Genomic DNA, 18710 nt, shown 5'->3' with positions numbered 1-18710 from the left:
GGAGTTGGCAGATGCTTTAGTCCAGGTCTGGGAGGAGAGCCTTCACGAGACCATCCTCCACCTCATCAGGAGCATGCCCAGGCGTGGTAGTGAGGTCATACAGGCACGGGGAGGCCACACACACTACTGAGTCTCATTTTGACTTGTTTTAAGGACATTATTTCAAAGTTGGATCAGCCTGTAGTGTGGTTTTCCACTTGAATGTTGAGTGTGACTCCAAATCCAGACCTCCATGGGTTGATAAATTTGATTTCCATTGATAATTTTTGTGTGATTTTGTTGTCAGCACATTCAACTATGTAAAGAAAAAAGTATTTAATAAGAATATTTAATTCATTCAGATCTAGGATGTGTTGTTTTAGTGTTCCCTTTATTTTTTGAGCAGTGTATTTTGATTTTCCTATGATGTCAAGCAAAGAGGCATTGAGTTTGAAGGTAGGCCTTGAAATACATCCACAGGTTCACATCCAATTGACTCAAATTATGTCAATTAGCCTATCAAATGATTCTAAAGCCATGACATCATTTTCTGTAATTTTCCAAGCTGTTTAAAGGAAAAGTCAACTTAGTGTATGTAAACTTCTCACCCACTGGAATTGCGATACAGTGAAATAATCTGTCTGTAAACAATTGTTGGAAAAATTACTTGTGACATGCACAAAGTAGATGTTCTAACCGATTTGCCAAAACTATAGTTTGTTAACAATACATTTGTGGAGTGGTTGAAAAATGAGTTTTAATGACTCCAACCTAAGTGTATGTAAACTTCCGACTTCAACTGTATTATATAGTGTACTTGTTTCAAGCAGACCACCACAGTCCTTTTCCCGAAGAACACCAAGATAATCTGTCTAATTGACTACCACCCTGTAGCACTCAAATCTGTAGCCATGAAATGCTTTGAAAGACTGGTCATGGCTCACATCAACATCATCCCAGACACCACGAACCCTCTCCAATTTGTGTACTGCCCCAACAGATCTACACATGAAGCAATCTCTATTGTACTCCACACTGCCCTCTCCCACCTGGTCAAGATGAACACCTTTGTGAGAATGCTGTTCATTGACCACAACTCAGAGTTCAACACCATAGTGCCCACCAAAGCTCATCACTAAGCTCAGGACCCTGAAACTGAACACCTCCCTCTGCAACTGGATCCAGGACTTACTGACGGGCTGCCCCAGGTGGTGAGGGTAGGTAACAAAAACTCAGCCACGCTGACCCTCAACATGGGGTTCCCTCAGAGGTGCGTGCATAGTCACCTCCTGTACTCCCTGTTCACCCACGACTGTGTGGCCATACACATCTCCAACACAATCATTCTCTTTGCTTACAACACAACGGTGTTATGCCTGATCACCAACGACAATAAGACAGCCTATAGCCTCCACATGGCAAGCGGTACCGATGCACCATGTCTGGAACCAACAGGACCTTGAACAGCTTCTACCCTCAAGCCATAAAACTACTAAATAGTTAACCAAATAGCTACCCTGACTATCCGCATTGACCGTTTTTGCACTACTTTGGCTCATCAATGCTGCTTCTATTATCTATCCTGTTGCCTAGTCACTTTACCCCTACTATCTACCTCAATTACCTCATAACCCTGCATATCAACTTGGTACTGGTACCCCATGTATGATTACTCATTGTGTATATTACTTGTGTTATTATTTTTCATGTGTTTTTAAATATTTTTCTTTCTCTGCATTGTTGGGAATGGCCCGTAAGTGAGAATTTCACTGTTAATCTACACCTGTTGTTTATAAGCATGTGACAAATAACATTTGAACAGAGGTCAGAATTCCTTATAGAATGGCCACAAAGGGACTCTTTTCATCACTCACCTTCTTACAAAACTTTCTGGGATGTGATGACTTTTACCAGTTGAGAGTGTGTGATAGATAGCCTACACTTTTTCCTAGACTTTTTTCCAAGCCTCTAACTCATTCACGATATATCCATGCTATTGCTTAGCTTTGAATGAGGAGAGGAGACTCAACTTTCATGACATGATGTTGCTATAGATGCTTTCATTTTGCTGTGTATACAGTATTCACTTAAAAAAGATACAGACCATATATTTTTAGTGTCTGCTCACAAATGATCCTGACCATGGTGTGTCAGTTTTATATATAAAAAAACATTAAGTGTCACATTATCACAGAGAATAAACTTCTACATCAGCCTATCAGATGGGCAAATTATTTCACTAGAAATCAGATCCTTTGTTTAGTTCTCACTGTATGGTCGCTTTAACGCTTTACGAGAGATCACCATGTTATTTTTGATATCGACAAGCCACCTCCTACCTTCCTGTGCATGCTTGATAAAATCTCTTCTGTGGAGATTCTCAATATTCATTCTTCCTGCAAACCGGACCTTGAGTGTGAAGTTCGGGAAAGGGGGATACAATAAAAGGTAAGCTTAGAATATCCTATTGGCAATGCATTATTATTTTTTATAGCATTGTAATTACGGCATGAATGATTTATTAAACCATGGGAATGTGAATGGCAAAGTAAAGAGACCGAAGTTAGGTCTTCAGATGGTTTTCTCCAGCTGTGGGCAGATGTGTAGTCGAAGGGACTAAGCGCATTTATCATGGTTGGGAAAAGCTATTTGTTATAGGCTCAGAAGATGTTGAAGCCCTTTATTGAACTACAGTTAATATGTTGCTAAATTAGATAATAGACAATTTCTTCCCCCCCTCTATTTAGATTACACTTGGAGTGGGGTGATGATTTATTATACTGTCACACTGTTTGTGCCTTCAATGTTCAAAAGGAGACGTTCCTTGTGCGTCTGCATCATTTGGCAGATGAGATGGAACTGTAGACTATAGCCTACGAATAGTCAATGGGGGCCAAAGAAAATCTCAGTGAGATGTAGAGAAACGTTCAGAAAAGCGTGTTAGAATCAGACTTTTCTACTTTCATTCTCACATTAGGTCTAACAATAATCTATTGGCTATGCTTAGCCTATACCGATTGGCTAAAACAATTGCTTTGAGGACCTACATAATAGGCCATTCTTATATTTGTTGGGATATATTACATTAGGAAACGGTGAAAAAGGCAATTACTGAACTAATGCGTAAATGAATGCCTCAAAAACAATAATATCCCTTATTGATGTTCAACTCTGTATTGAGTATGATGCAGGCTAACTCACTCTGTGTGTCTAAGCTAAACGGTTCCAAGAGCTTAATCTGCATCATGACACCCCTCATTACCCCCTGTCTGTATTTGCTTTAGTTCAATGAGATATCCGCTCTTTGGGTATCTATAGTCAGGCTATAATAAAATTTAGTTGAGATAATGCCAATTTCAAGATTCAACACACATTTATGGGACTGTATGGCATCATGTGGTGGCAAATGCAATACAATGTTGCAGGAAGTGGCTGAATATGTACATAGTAAAGTCACTTTTTTATACAACGAGAGGTTTGGAATTTCCATTGTTAGAGCCTATCCAGCCCATGATATACTAGACAACATACACATGGCCAGTACATTAATAAAAAGTGCCATTGTTTATGTCTTTACCTAGATACACACGTACTACTACTACTTCTCTGGGCAGATCCACTGCCCAGCTATTCAATTTAGGAACGTAATCTCCACTGTGAAAAGCATATAAAACATTATCTTCAACGTTTGCAACAATGTTGCAATATTGAAATTCGATCCCCACTGTGTCCCATAGTAATGAAGGAGTCGAGATAAGACAGACAGTCGTCTTTTCTCAGCCAGTCGAAATCATGAATCAGCACAATTTCTATGGATATAAACTGTATATACACTGTACAACGGCATGTCAATAGAAAAACTATCTTGCTGTATTTCCAGCTTCAGTCTGAAGTGATTGTGTTACTTGTATAGTTGGCTAGCTAGTTCCAGAACTGCAAAGTGGTGCAACTGTTGAGAATCTGAGTCTATGGTTGTTGTTGGGGAAAGGGGTTGGCTGTGTATGAGTGTGTATGAGTGTGTATGTGTGTATGTGTGTGTGTGTGTATCCCACAACTGTTGCGAGGGAGTAAAAGATGTTAGGGACAATACAGGATGATTCCCAATAATTGATTGCTAATATAATAATTGCTTGCCATAATGTCATTTTGGTAATGGCGAGACTGGTGGGAGGTAAAAATCCTTTGCATAAATTACTTACATTACTACAATATATTAATAGCTAATTATGGAAAATAAGATAAACAGGATTTAAAAAATATATATATAGATTTTTTAATGGCTATATATAATACAAATGGAGGTGAGGGCGATGGAAATGCATTTGGCGGATGATCTCCTGTTCTGTGGGTGGCACTCTGTGCTCTTTTCGAAGGATGGGTCCCCATCTCGTCAGGGCTATGGGATCCGGGGGGTCGGGGGTGGTCTGCCGGGCATTGGGATCACAACCCAACTCGGGATGAGGAGGGGTTTTAGCAGGTGGAATATTGGGATGGTAGCAATGCAAATATCATGGTACAGATATATAGACAATCATCTTGTTACTTTTTAAATGGTACGTTTACAAACATATATTTTGATAAATAGAATTGAAACTTGTGTCTCATTATGGTAAGTGGTGAAATAAGTATAGCCAGTTATAATTGTAACGGCTTAGCAGATAACAAGAAAAGACGATCAGTATTTACCTGGCTATAAGAGAAGCAATTTAATATTTATTGTTCACAGGAAACTCATTCAACAATTTTAGATGAAGTTTTGTGGAAAAGGGACTGGGGGGGACAAATTATATTTCTCCCATGGGCAAAGAAATTCAAAAGGGGTGATGATTTTAATTAACAGTAATTTTGATCCCAATGTGCAAAATGTCCTAACAGATATTATTATTATTATTTTAAATATGTTATTGGACAATAAACAGATAAGGCTTATTAACCTATACGTTCCAAATAATGATGATCCAAGCTTCTTTGAAAGTATATATGAGAATGTATCAACTCTACAAGCAACACTAGACTATATCATTATGGTGGGGGATTTAATATGGTTTTAAAAACCTCTATGGACCGTAAAGGAAATCACACTGCAAACTATCACACTCAGACACTTAAGGAAATCATGAATGTCATAGATATATTGGAATTAGTGGATATATGGAGGCTTAAATACCATGACCTAGTGAGATATACATGGCGGAGGCTTAATCAAGCTAGTCATCTTGATTACTTTCTTTTGTCATTCTCGCTGGCACCAAAAGTTTAAAAAAAAGTGTTGATAGGGGAAGAATGCGGTTGGATCGTCACATAATTGGCATATAAACTCAGAAAATAAAGAAACATCCTCTCACTGTCAACTGTGTTTATTTTCAGCAAACTTAACCTGTGTAAATATTTGCATGAACATAACAAGATTCAACAACTGAGACATAAACTGAACAAGTTCCAAAGACATGTGACTAACAGAAATTTAACAATGTGCCCCTGAACAAAGGGGGGGTCAAAAGTAACAGTCAGTATCTGGTGTGGCCACCAGCTGCATTAAGTTCTGTAGTGCATCTCCTCCTCATGGACTGCACCAGATTTGCCAGTTCTTGCTGTGAGATGTTATACCACTCTTCCACCAAGGCACCTGCAAGTTCCCAAACATTTCTGGGGGTAATGGCCCTCGCCCTGACACTCTGATCCAACAGGTCCCAGACGTTCTCAATAGGATTGAGATCCGGGCTCTTCGCTGGCCATGGCAGAACACTGACATTCCTGTCTTGCAGGAAATCATGCACAGAACGAGTAGTATGGCTGGTGGTATTGTCATGCGTGAGGGTCATGTCAGGATTAGCCTGCTGGAAGGGTACCACATGAGGGAGGAGGATGTCTTCCCCGTAACGCACAGAGTTGAGATTGCCTGCAAGCTCAGTCCGATGATGTTGTGACACACCGCCCCAGACCATGACGGACCCTCCACCTCCAAATTGATCCCGCTCCAGAGTACAGGCCTCGATGTAACACTCATTCCTTCAACGATAAACGCGATTCCGACCATCAGCCCTGGTGAGAAAAAACAGCGACTCGTCAGTGAAGAGCACTTTTTACCAGTCCTGTCTGGTCCAGCGACGGTGGGTTTGTGCCCATAGGCGACGTTATTTTCAGTGATGTCTGGTGAGGACCTGCCTTACAACATGCCCAAATGCCCTCAGTCTAGCCTCTCTCAGCCTATTGCGACAGTCTGAGCACTGATGGAGGGATTGTGCGTTCCTGGTGTAACTCGGGCAGTTGTTGTTGCCATCCTATACCTGTCCCGCGGTGTGATGTTCGGATGTACCGATCCTGTGCAGGTGTTGTTACATGTGGTCTGCCACTGTGAGGACGATCAGCTGTCCGTCCTGTCTCCCTGTAGCGCTGTCTTAGGCATCTCACAGTACGGACATTTCGATTTATTGCCCTGGCCACATCTGCAGTCCTCATGCCTCCTTGCAGCATGCCTAAGACACATTCATGGAGATGAGCAGGGACCCTGTGCATCTTTCTTTTGGTGTTTTTCAGAGTCAGTAGAAAGGCCTCTTTAGTGTCCTAAGTTTTTATTACTGTGACCTTTCTTACCGTCTGTAAGTTGTTGGTGTCTTAACGACCGTTCCACAGGTGCATGCTCGTCAATTGTTCATGGTTCATTGAACCATGTGAAACAGTGTTTAAACCCTTTACAATGAATATCTGTGAAGTTATTTGGATTTTTACAAATTATCTTTGAAAGACAGGGTCCTGAAAAGGGACGTTTCTTTTTTTGCTGAGTTTATATTACTCTTGCAGAATTTCCACGTAGGCGAGGATATTGGAAATTTAATCAAAGCCTACTGGATGATAACTTGTTTATAACTAGGACAGAAGAATTTATAACTTACTTTTTCAGACATAACATAGGTACAGCAGATCCCCTTATTATATGGGACACTGCCTTTAGAGGCCATGCAATTCAGTACTCATCAATAAAACATAAGCAATTTAGATCAAAATAATCCATATTAACAAAGGAAATTGAAGGACTAACAGTACAGTTAGATATAAATAAAAACTGTACCATAGAGGCACAGAATAAGTTAGAGGAAAAACAAAAAGACATGGAGAAACTTATTCAAGAAAGATCCTGCGTAATATATTATAAAAATAAAGCGAACTGAATGGAATATGGGGACGAATATACCAAATTCTTTTTCGATCTTCAACATAGAAATGCTACCAAACAAAATTTATTGAAACATGTTACAAATGATAGAGTCACACACGGTTCACCAAATGATATTTTGAAAGAGGAAGTAAAGGAAGAACTTTAAGAATATGTTTTCATTTCAGTCTCCTCCATCTCCACTAACCGAAGCTAATTGTATGGATTTTCTTTCCTATTAATAATGTAAAATTAACATCTGTATGGAAAGACTCATGTGAAGGCCAAATTACAGAGGAGGAATTTCTTGATGCAATTAAAGCCTTTAAGGCTGGGAAAACTCCAGGGCTGGATGGCATACTAGTAGAAGTATACCAATGTTTTTATATACTCATAGGACCATTATTAACATGTTTTACATGTTACACTTCAGTGTTGTGATGCAAAAATCCTAGCTAAATGCTTGGCGCATAGAATTAAAAAGGTATTGTCAGATATTATTCATCCTCGTCAGACAGTTTTTTTACATGGACGACACATTGGAGATAATATAGGACAAGTACTGGAAACAATAGAACACTATGAAATATCGGGGAAACCAGGCCTGGTTTTCATAGCTGATTTTCAAAAGACTTTTGATAAAGTATGACTGGAGTTCATATATAAATGCCATATATAAATGCCTAGAATATTTACATTTTGGAGAATCTCTTATAAAATGGGTTAAAGTTATGTATAGTAGCCCTAGGTGTAAAATAGTCAATAATGGCTACATCTCAGAAAGTTTTAAACTGTCAAGAGGAGTAAAACAAGGTTGTCCACTATTGGCATATCTATTTAGTATTGCCATCAAAATATTAGCTGTTAAAATGAGATCCAACAATAATATTAAGAGATTAGAAATCTGTGGCTTAAAAACAAATGTGTCATTGTACACTGATGATTCATGTTTTCTTTTAAAACCACAATTAGAATCCCTCCACAGCCTCATAGAGGCTAGATTAAAACCAAATTATGATAAGTGTACTATGGGGTGGCAGGTAGCCTAGTAGTTAGAACGTTGGACTAGTAACCGGAAGGTTGCAAGATCAAATCCCTGAGCTGACAAGGTAAAAATCTGTCGCTCTGTCCCTGAACAAGGCAGTTAACCCACTGTTCCTAGGCCGTCATTGAAAATAAGAATTTGTTCTTAACTGACTTGCCTAGTTAAATAAATGTTATATATATATTATGCATTGGATCACTCAAAAATGCAACTTTTACATTACCGTATAGTTTACCAATTATCTAGAACTATCGCTGCAGATAGCCATACTGGGTGATTTGAAAAGTCGTTGTCAATCAATCAATAATATAATAATTATTTTAGCTAAAATGTTTATCTTTAATTCACAATCTGTAGAATCTATGAGAATAGAAAGGTTCAGTAATTTTGTGAAGCATCACAGCACAGTTGAAAAATATATAGCAAATAGAAATCCAAAAATGGATGGTGTTAAGAGATAGATGGGAGGGGTTGAATAGAGGTGAAGGGTGAGATTAATAACAACAAGATAACCAATGCAAAACATACAGGGTCTGTAAAATGTGTATAGGTTTAGAAATGTTAAATAGCACAGTTACAAATAAAAATCAAACTGGATGGACATCAGAAATAGAGGAAGGATTAAAAACAAACAAAATATAACTATTGTAAAATAGATTGTGTCTGTAAAATGTGTATAATATGTATAAACTGAAGGTAGAAGCCTAAGTGTTATGGGGGAGGGGTGGTAGGGTTTGCGGGAATAATAAAGATATATTAAAAAAAAAGTGTGTATATGTACATATATACCACAATGCAGTTGTAAGCATACTAGGCATTCTATATTATACTACAACATCAGTCTAACTCACAATGGGTGTTGTGTTGGCTGAATGTTCAAGGCAGGACCTCAATGTTCTTCAGCTAGTGAACCTCATCTTGTGTTCGAAAATGGCAGTTGGTCTGGCAGAACTTCACATTGGCTCTTGCCAGCCCCATGCAGTATTTACCTCCTCCAGGTCAGATGATGTTGAGTCTACAGGATCTGTACCACTAAAGCTTCTGTCAAGGTCATCACACTAGTCAGTGTATGTCATTTTACTTCTGTCCCAACCAACACACACTCAAACAAGGTACTATATCAACCCACCCCTCTTGTGTCAATAGATCATGCTAACTACAATACACAATACCCACCCCCAACAGCCACCAGTCAGTCACCCACACCATCCCCTCCTTACTACACTGAACAAAAATATAAAACGCAACATGCAACAATTTCAAAGATTTTACTGAGTTACAATTCATGTAAAGAAATCTGTCATTTGAAATGAGTTTGTTAGGCCCTAATCTGTGGATTTCACATGACTGGGAATTCAGATATTCATCTGTTGGTCACAGATAACTTAAAAAATAGGTAGGGGCATGGATCAGAAAATCAGTCAGGATTTGGTGTAACTATTTGCCTCATGCAGCGCGACACATCTCTTTTGCATAGAGTTGATCAGGCTGTTGATTGTGGCCTTTGGAATGTTGCCCCTCTCCTCTTCAATGACTGTGCGAAGTTGCTGGATATTGGCAGGAACTGGAACACGCTGTTATACACATTGATCCAGAGCATCCCAAGCAGGCTCAATGGGTGACATGTCTGGTGAGTTTGCGGGCCATGGAAGAACTGGGATATTTTTAACTTCCAGGAATTGTGTACAGATCCTTGAGACATGGGAACATGCATTATCATACTGAAACATGAGGTGATGGGGGCGGATGACTGGCACGACAATGGGCGTCAGGATCTCGTCACGATATCTCTGTGCATTCATATTGCCAATGATAAAATGCAATTGTGGTCATTGTCTGTAGCTTATTCCTGCCCATACCATAACCCCACCGCCACCATGGGGCACTCTGTTCACAACATTGACATCAACAAACCGCTCGCCTACACATCGCCATACACATTGTCTGCCATCTACCAAATACAGTTGAAACCTGGATTCATCCATGAAGAGCACACTTTTCTAGCGTGAGGCCATCAAAGGTGAGCATTTGCCCACTGAAGTCGGTTACGACGCAAACTGCAGTAAGGTCAAGAACCTAGTGATGAAGATGAGCATACAGATGAGCTTCCCTGAGACGGTTTCTGACAGTTTGTGCAGAAATTCTTTGGATGTGCAAACCCAGTTTCATCAGCTGTCCAGGTGGCTGGTCTCAGTTGATCCCGCAGGTGAAAAAGACAGATATGGAGGCAGTGTGGTTACACATGGTCTGTGTAAGGCATGTTGGACGTACTGCCAAATTCTCTAAAACAACGTTGTAGGTGGCTTATGGTAAAGAAATTAACATTAAATTCTCTGGTAACAGCTCTGGTGGACATTCCTGCAGTCAGCAAGCCAATTGCACACTCCCTCAAAACTTGAGACGTCTGTGGCATTGTGTTGTATGACAAAACTGCACATTTTAGAGTGGCACAAGGTGCACCTGTGTAATGATTATGCTGCGTAGTCAGCATCTTGATATACCACACCTGTCAGGTGGATGGATTATATTGGCAAAGGACAAATGATCCCTAACAGGGATGTAAACACATTTTTGCACAAAATCTGAGAGAAATCAACTTTTTGTGCATATGGGAATTTCTGTGATCTTTTATTTTAGCTCATGAAACGTGGGACCAACGCTTCCTACATGAACCACCATCCATTTGGGAATTCAATTTCAATCAGGGTTATATAGCATCACAGAATCTACAGTCTGACTGTCACCATAATCATTAGAAACAACCCTGGTTAAATCCCAGGTGGAAGTGGTTTATTCAAGGCTACTTCATTTAGATTAATAAATAACTTAATTTCTCACTGAATAGCAATCAATCTGTTGAGCTCAAATAAAATCAGATACATTAACACGAGATCATATTTTTCATGAACTAATTAAATTCAAAGGGCTGGTACGGGAGGACCATAAATAATGGGCAATAGGTGCCAGTGGATATGGTTCAGCCGCCATAAGTCTGTCCAGAAGTCTTTAGAGCAGGTTTATTCCAGATATAATGGTCCATTAAATATCAAAAGTAAATGGAATTGCTAAAATGTACTTAAGTATCAAAAGTAAAAGTATAAATAATTTCAAAATCGTTATATTAAGCAGACCAGATGGGCACCATTTTAATTTATTTTTTATTTACAAATAGCCAGGGTCTCACTCCAACACTCAGACATATACAAATGATGCATGTGTTTAGTGAGTCCGCCAGATCAGAGACTTTAGGAATGACCAGGGATGTTCTCCTGATAAGGTTGTGAATTTGACCATTTTCCTGTCCTGCTAAGCACTCAAAATGTAACGAATACTTTTGGGTGTCAGAGAAAATGTATGGAGTAAATAGAACATTATTTTCTTTAGTAATGTAGTGAAGCAGTGCGCCTCCCGAGTGTTGCAGTGGTCTAAGGCTAGACTAGAGATTCTGGTTCAAGTTAAGGCTCTGTTGCAGCTGGTGGCGACCAGGAGACCCATGGGGCGGTGCACAAATGGACCAGCGTCGTCCGGGTTAGAGGAGGGTTTAGCCGGCAGGAATGTTCTTGTCCCATCACGCTCTAGTGACTCCTGTGGCAGGCCCGGGTGACCTCTGACACATTGGTGTGGCTGGCTTCCGGGTTAAGTGGGCATTGTGTCAAGAAGCAGTACGGGATGGCTGGGTTGTGTTTCGGAGCACGCACGGCTTTCGACTTTCACCTTTCCCGAGTCCGTACAGGAGTTGCAGCAATGGGACAAGACTGTACCTACCAATTGGATACCATGAAATTGGGGAGAAAGAGGGGAGAAAATAAACATACCAAAAAGAAAACGACTTAAGTAGGACTTTAAAGTATTTTTACTTATGTACTTTACACCACTGATGTTATATCTAGTGTATGAGACAAGGCTTTGTATTTGAACACACGCACACACACAAATAGTCAAGCTGTAGGAAAACTTAGGGACGCTCACTCTGACATAGAGAGGCAGTGAATTGGAATAGCTAAGTCGTGATTGGCTGAGAAAGTTGGGTGACTTGTAGGTACCACTATGGTGACAATAAGGGATGTTGGGCAACAAACTACTAGAAAAGGGGTGTTGAAACAGCCTTTTTAACATAAAAAGGTGCATTTATCCACAATGGATGCTTGGGAAATGTCACTTTGTAATAAGAGTGTCAATGAGGATAAGCATAATAATAATGACCATATCTTATTTCAATTCAAATCAAGATGTTGCTGTGCTTTGAAATATGAAATTGATATTGTTGCAGTAAAAGAACATGGGTTGATTTTGGAATGGAATGCTGATCTTATCCTGAATTGCTAGCTCCCAAGACGTGAAATTAATCCAATTCAATTGCTCTCAGGAGCAATGTTGTAGCCTTGGGCTGAACATCCCTGTAACTTATATTTCCCTCACAAACTTTAAACATCAGCTGAGCAGCTAACCGATCGCTGCAGCTGTAAATAGCCCACCCAATCTACCTACCTCATCCCCAAATTGTTTTTATTTACTTTTTTTATTTACTTTTTTTAAATGTACTTTTCTGCTCTTTTGCATACCAGTATTTCTTCTCATGTTTTATTCTGATGGCAAGTCGTTGACACGGTTATTGTCACGGAAATGTACCGCCTGTGGAAGGCGTTGTCTTTGCTCTGGGGGTTGAGATGATTTACTGTATATCATGAGGTCTTTTGATAATAACACATTTCAGCATTCCTCCATGCTGCTTGCATGATGATACCCTGCTAATGCATCCTTAGTTATAATTGCTAGTACTCAAGTAGACAGAGATATCCTGTACATCTGCATGTTTTTCAGTCACCGCATCTTGAACCTCTCACATCATTTTCCTCTGTTTTGCAATAGTCTATTCTAAGAAATAGATTTTAGTGCTTACACAAGCATCTCAAGAGCCAAAACCAACATGAATGAATACTGCAATGATAGCCAAGGCTAAGTTTTGTTTTGAACAATTTCAAATATATTGGCGTATCTACTCACTTTCTTATAATTCAATATATATTGTGTATGCACCAAAGTGGAAAACATTGAACATGAAATTATAAAAAGCAAAGATTATATTACATTTTAATATTGTTTTACTTTTTTACATAAAGTGGATCCTAAAGTAGAGTATTTTCCTGCAGCCAGCAGTTTTCAGAACAGGAGTTAACATGGTTGCAAAGTTCTTTATTTCTCCTAGGGTTATTAAATAGCTGCATTCACATTTGGGAAATCAGCTTGGTGAAGGATTTAATCTTTTGATTGTTGTGTTCTCTTTCAGACGGCAAAAAGACTGCAATCAATGTTCCAGCCATTACTAAGAGTACCGGTATGATGAAAACCACAGCAAACTCAAACATACAATAAAGACATCAGATAATATATTGACGTGGAAGGGAAACATACTAATACATTTGGATCCCCGTCTAAAAAAATAAGTTTGGACTTCTAGCATGGAGGTGTCCCATGTGAACAATAGCAGTCATCACGCCTGGTGGAAAGAGATGCCTTGGGGCGACACAGACGAGTGCAACTCCTCCTGGAGTGGCACCACCTTCCTGATAGTTGCCTACAGCGCACTGGTCGCAGTTGGCCTTATCGGTAACACCTGCCTGGTGTTTGTCATCACACGGCAGAAGGAGATGCGGAATGTCACCAACATCTTCATCGCCAACCTGTCCATCTCTGACATCCTCATGTGCATTGTGTGCCTGCCTGTCACCATCATCTACACCCTGATGGACCGCTGGATCCTGGGGGAGGCACTCTGTAAGGTCACACCCTTTGTCCAGTGCATCTCTGTCACAGTTTCCATCTTCACCCTTGTCCTCATAGCCATGGAGCGCCACCAACTCATCATCCACCCCACTGGATGGAAGCCCATGGTGCGCCACTCCTACCTGGCTGTAGCCATCACCTGGTTAGTGGCATGCTTCATCTCTCTTCCTTTCCTCTTCTTCAACGTCCTCGACAACAGTCCTTTCCAGAACATGAGCCTCCCCTTCAATCTCTTCACTGACCACTTCATCTGTATGGAGCGATGGCCCTCAGAGCACAACCGACTGGCCTACACCACCTCCCTGCTGCTCTTCCAGTACTGCCTTCCCCTCATCCTCATCTTGGTCTGCTACCTGCGCATCTTCCTGCGTCTCCGACAGAGAAAATACATGGTGGAGCGAGCCAGGGACAACTGTCAGAAGAAAGCCAAGGGATCAAAGAGGATCAATGCCATGTTGGCCTCCATTGTGGTAGTGTTTGCCCTCTGCTGGCTCCCGCTCAACATCTTCAATACCTTGTTTGACTGGAATCATAAGGCCATCCCATCCTGCCAGCATGACATAATCTTCTCTGCCTGCCACCTCACAGCCATGGCCTCCACCTGTGTCAACCCCATAATCTACGGCTTTCTCAACAGTAACTTCCAGAAAGAGCTAAAATCTACCCTATACCACTGCCGCTGCTGGGGGTCACCAGAGAGTTATGAGAGCTTCCCTCTTTCTATTGTCAGCACAGAGGTCACTAAGGGGTCAACCTTGAGCAAAGGATCAATGAGCATGAATGTACAGTCCTGACCCATTCAGAAAAGGAGAGAGAAAGTATAGAACTTCAATCCCCATTGTCTTAACCATCCATTGAAGGTTGACTTGTTGAGCTTTATGCTGGAGCAAGGGTTGACATGGCTGGAGTTGTTCAAATTAGTCACAGGGGAATGTTTTGTGTCTTAACAATCAATGGTTGGTCTCTTCGGTGGGCATGGAGAGAAATGGAAAAGTAAGAGAACACTGTGACCTAAGATAGATTTTACAGTGTCCTCAATTATATACAGTGCATTCAGAAAGTATTAACAAAACATGGCCAGTGATTAAAAAAATCTAATCCATTTTAAAATTCAGGCTGTAAAACAACAACATGTGGAAAAAGTCAAGGAGTGTGGTGTTAAAGCCTGAATTTTAAATGGATTAAATGTAGATTTTTTTGGGTCACTAGCCTACTCCATATTATGAAAGTAGAATGATGTTTTTTCAACATTTTTACAAATTAATTAAAAATGAAAAGCTGAAATGCCTTGAGTCAATAAGTATTCAATCCCTTTGTTATGGCAATCCAAAATAGGAGTGAAAAGAGTAAACAATTGCTTAACAAGTCATATAAAGTGTTTAACATGTTTTTAATGACTTCAAACCTACAGGTGTCCTTCCTAACTAATTTGCCAGAGAGGAAGGAAACCGCTCAGGGATTTCGCCATGAGTCCAATTATGACTTTAAAACAGTTAGAGTTTAATGGCTGCGTTAGGAGAAAACTGAGGATGGATCAACAACATTATAGTTACTCCACAATTCTGACCTAATTGAAAAGAAGGAAGCCTGTACAGAAAGAGAAAAAAATCCAAAACATGCATCCTGTTTGTAACAAGGCACTAAAGTAATACTGCAAAAATTGTGGCAAAGCAATTAACTTTTTGTCCTGAATACAAAGTGTTGTATTGGTTTGGATTTGACCCAAACATATTACTGAGTACCAGTCTCCATATTTGTAAACATAGTGGTGGCTGCATCATGTTATTGGTATACTTGTAATCGTTAAGGACTGGGTAGTATTTCAGGATAAAAATAAACTGAATGGAGCTAAGCATAGGAAAATCATGGAGGAAAACCTGCTTCAGTCTGCTTTCCACCAGACAATGGGAGACTAATTCACCATTTAGCAGGACAATAACCTAAAACACAAGACCAAATTTACACTGGAGTTGCTTACCAAGACGACAGTAAATGTTCCAGAGTGGCCGAGTTACAGTTTTGACCTAAATCTGCTTGAAAACGTATGGCAAGACCTGTAAATGGTTGTCTAGCAATGATCATCAACCAATTTGACAGAGCATGAAGAATTTTGAAAAGAATAACGGGCAAATGTTGCACAATCCAGGTGTGGAAAGCTCTTTGAGACTTACCCAGAAAGACACTGTATTCTGTATTTAATTTTCAATAAAATCACTTTGTCATTATTGGGTATTGTGTTTAGATGGGTGAGATTTGTAAAATTTTATTCAATTTTGAATTCAGGCTGTAATACAAAAACATGTGGAGTAAGTCTAGGGGTATGAATACTTTCTGATGGCACTGTATGTGTTGATACAATTTAGAGCACGTGTCAAACTCATTCTGTGGAGGGCTGATTGTCTGCAGGTTTCCGCTCCTCCCTTGTACTTGATTGATTAATTAAGGTAATTAATTAGTAAGGAACTCCAGTTACCTGATTGTCTAGGGCTTAATTGAATGGGAAAAAAAGAAAAAACAGCAGACACTCGGCCCTCCACTGAATGAGTTTGACACCCCTGCCGTGGAGGAAGTCGATGAGTTTATGAAGGTGCAAAGGTCTTCTCCAGTGCAAACACTGTGGAGTAAAAGATGTGGATTTACACCAACATAATATTTCAATGTATTATTTAGGTCTCTATAGAATATGTCAAGTTGGGAGGGGGTCGTGGGGGATTGTTTTTGGCATAAAAAAAATATGAGTACAGAATATTGTATGGAACTTTATTTAGAAACACAGTGTTTTATTTGTTGTCTAAAGTTTGATAAGCGAGAGGGAAATCTAATGAATTGAAGGTGATTTGTTGATGTAAAAATCTAAATTTACAGACATTTTGGCAAATAAAATGTGCCCTGTGAAAAACGTCTGATGTGTTGTAATATTTAAACTTGCGTTGCAGCACATTATAATTTAAGGAATTCTAGGGGTCCACTCACAAAGCCATCCCACTAGGTACAGACATCAGTTCAATGTCTAGTTTTGACTTACATTTTGTTGAGTTGTCAACTAACGTGAATTCAATGTGAAATCAACAAAAATCACCATGTCATTGGATTTAGGTAAAAAATTGGTTGAATAATTTACTAAATGCTCTTACGTTGATGACCTTTTAAAATTCCATGCAAATTTTCCACGTTGATTCAATGTCATCACAGATTTTTGGGGGTTGAAATTATGTGGAAACAACGTTGATTCCATCAGTTTGTGCCCAGTAGAATGTTTGAATAATATGTAATTTTGAGATTGTGCTTTTTCTCAATGTTTTTACAGAATTTGCTTTTATTATCCAGCTCACACTATCCTTCCAGCCCTCCTTGTGTAATTCCTTCCCTCATTCCGGGACTCATGGAATATACATGTTAAGGGATGCCAAGTGCCAACCACTTCCAATGGTTAATTTGTGATACTGATGAGGGTATAGTTTTCCAAAATAAGTTGTCAATGATTTCCTTCATAGATATGAATAATGTGATCTTTACACTTGCAAATGATTTGGCTAAGATCACATCATGTCAATGAAGTCCTCAGAATTGGTTTGTAAACATACCAATGTAACAGAACATAGTTATAGAATTTCAACAAGGAAAGACTTTGACATGGACTGACATTGAGAACTACTGATTTAAAGCAGAGTGCCCGTCACGGACATTCTACCCACCAAGGTTTACTGCTAAATATATTACTGTCTAAGCAGCTGACTTTGATAATAAAATGTGCTATCCAACAACCATATATCAAGCACCATATAACAAAAGAAAGAGAGCAGTAAATGAATACACTGTACTTTATGAATGCAGCACATGGAACAATATCCTACTGTATATCCTTGCTCTCTCACTGAGGTCCACTGAGTCTTTGTATGCACAGTAATATACCTAGTGCCATGTTTAGATGCATTGTCTGCATTGAACTCGATATGTCTCTTGCATTGCCATGTGGGACAATTGGTTTATAATATTAATTTGGAATCAATCATTCAACATTTCCATCTGTTCTCCCTCTAATCTACTCTCGTAAACAGATTTTCATCCATTACCTTTTGGCAGTTGCAAGAATGATTATTCAAAATGATCAAACTGGAACTCATTCATGAATGTGTGCAATATTTAGTTATTACTAGATTTGCAGGGTAAAATGAGGTCCAGTTTGCCATATACAGTAGTGCAAATATCAGGCCATATTTTGTCTAAACATTTGTAAGATAGCTGCGTTTCTGTTTTCCTATTATGAAAAAATGTCAATTTAAATATATGGCTCTTAGCCTCTGCATAATGTTATCCAATGTGCGAAGAACGTTCTCTGTCTACTGCGTAGTTAGCAATGAGCTTTTAGAAGCAAGATGAAGTGTTCTACATTATCTGTATTCATTTCTACAGCGATAATCTTTCACAATGAAAAGTTACAATACCAATAGATGTTACAGTAGCTATACAAAAGTTCAATAAAATGTTAATAAAAAAGTTATATTGCATTTCACGAGTTTTCCATTCTCCAGGTGCTCTTGGATATAACAAAGCAATGTAAAATGTTTATTAGCACTCTTATTTTTCCAAGGTATTTCACCATGATTTAGAGTGTGAATCATTTACAAAATACAGCTCCTTTACCAAATACAGGTTTTACAGCAGTTTGGTCAATTATATCCACATCCCAGAGAGAGAGTGGTTGTGCTTAAACATTTACTATAGTTTACTATAGTACTTACTATGGAA

General features: G+C 39.3%; 1 protein-coding gene across 1 annotated transcript; it reads left to right on the top strand.

Moving 5' to 3' along the window:
• The first annotated feature begins 2373 nt into the window (after positions 1–2373).
• LOC135514137 (neuropeptide Y receptor type 1-like) lies at positions 2374–18453 on the top strand. The gene is made up of 2 exons (XM_064937373.1): positions 2374–2427; positions 13465–18453. The coding sequence occupies exon 2, from the start codon at positions 13637–13639 to the stop codon at positions 14753–14755; it is 1119 nt and encodes a 372-aa protein (XP_064793445.1). The 5' UTR covers positions 2374–2427; positions 13465–13636; the 3' UTR covers positions 14756–18453.
• The last annotated feature ends 257 nt before the right edge of the window (positions 18454–18710 follow it).

This window comes from Oncorhynchus masou, chromosome 25 (genome assembly GCF_036934945.1).
Source record: "Oncorhynchus masou masou isolate Uvic2021 chromosome 25, UVic_Omas_1.1, whole genome shotgun sequence".
Lineage (NCBI taxonomy): Eukaryota > Metazoa > Chordata > Actinopteri > Salmoniformes > Salmonidae > Oncorhynchus > Oncorhynchus masou.
Note: the sequence above shows the minus strand (reverse complement) of the source record. Positions and strands in the feature narration are given on the sequence as shown.

Excerpts from the sequence above, each read along its gene's own strand:
- LOC135514137 (XM_064937373.1), top strand. The coding sequence starts at position 13,637 with ATGGAGGTGTCCCATGTGAACAATAGCAGTCATCACGCCTGGTGGAAA.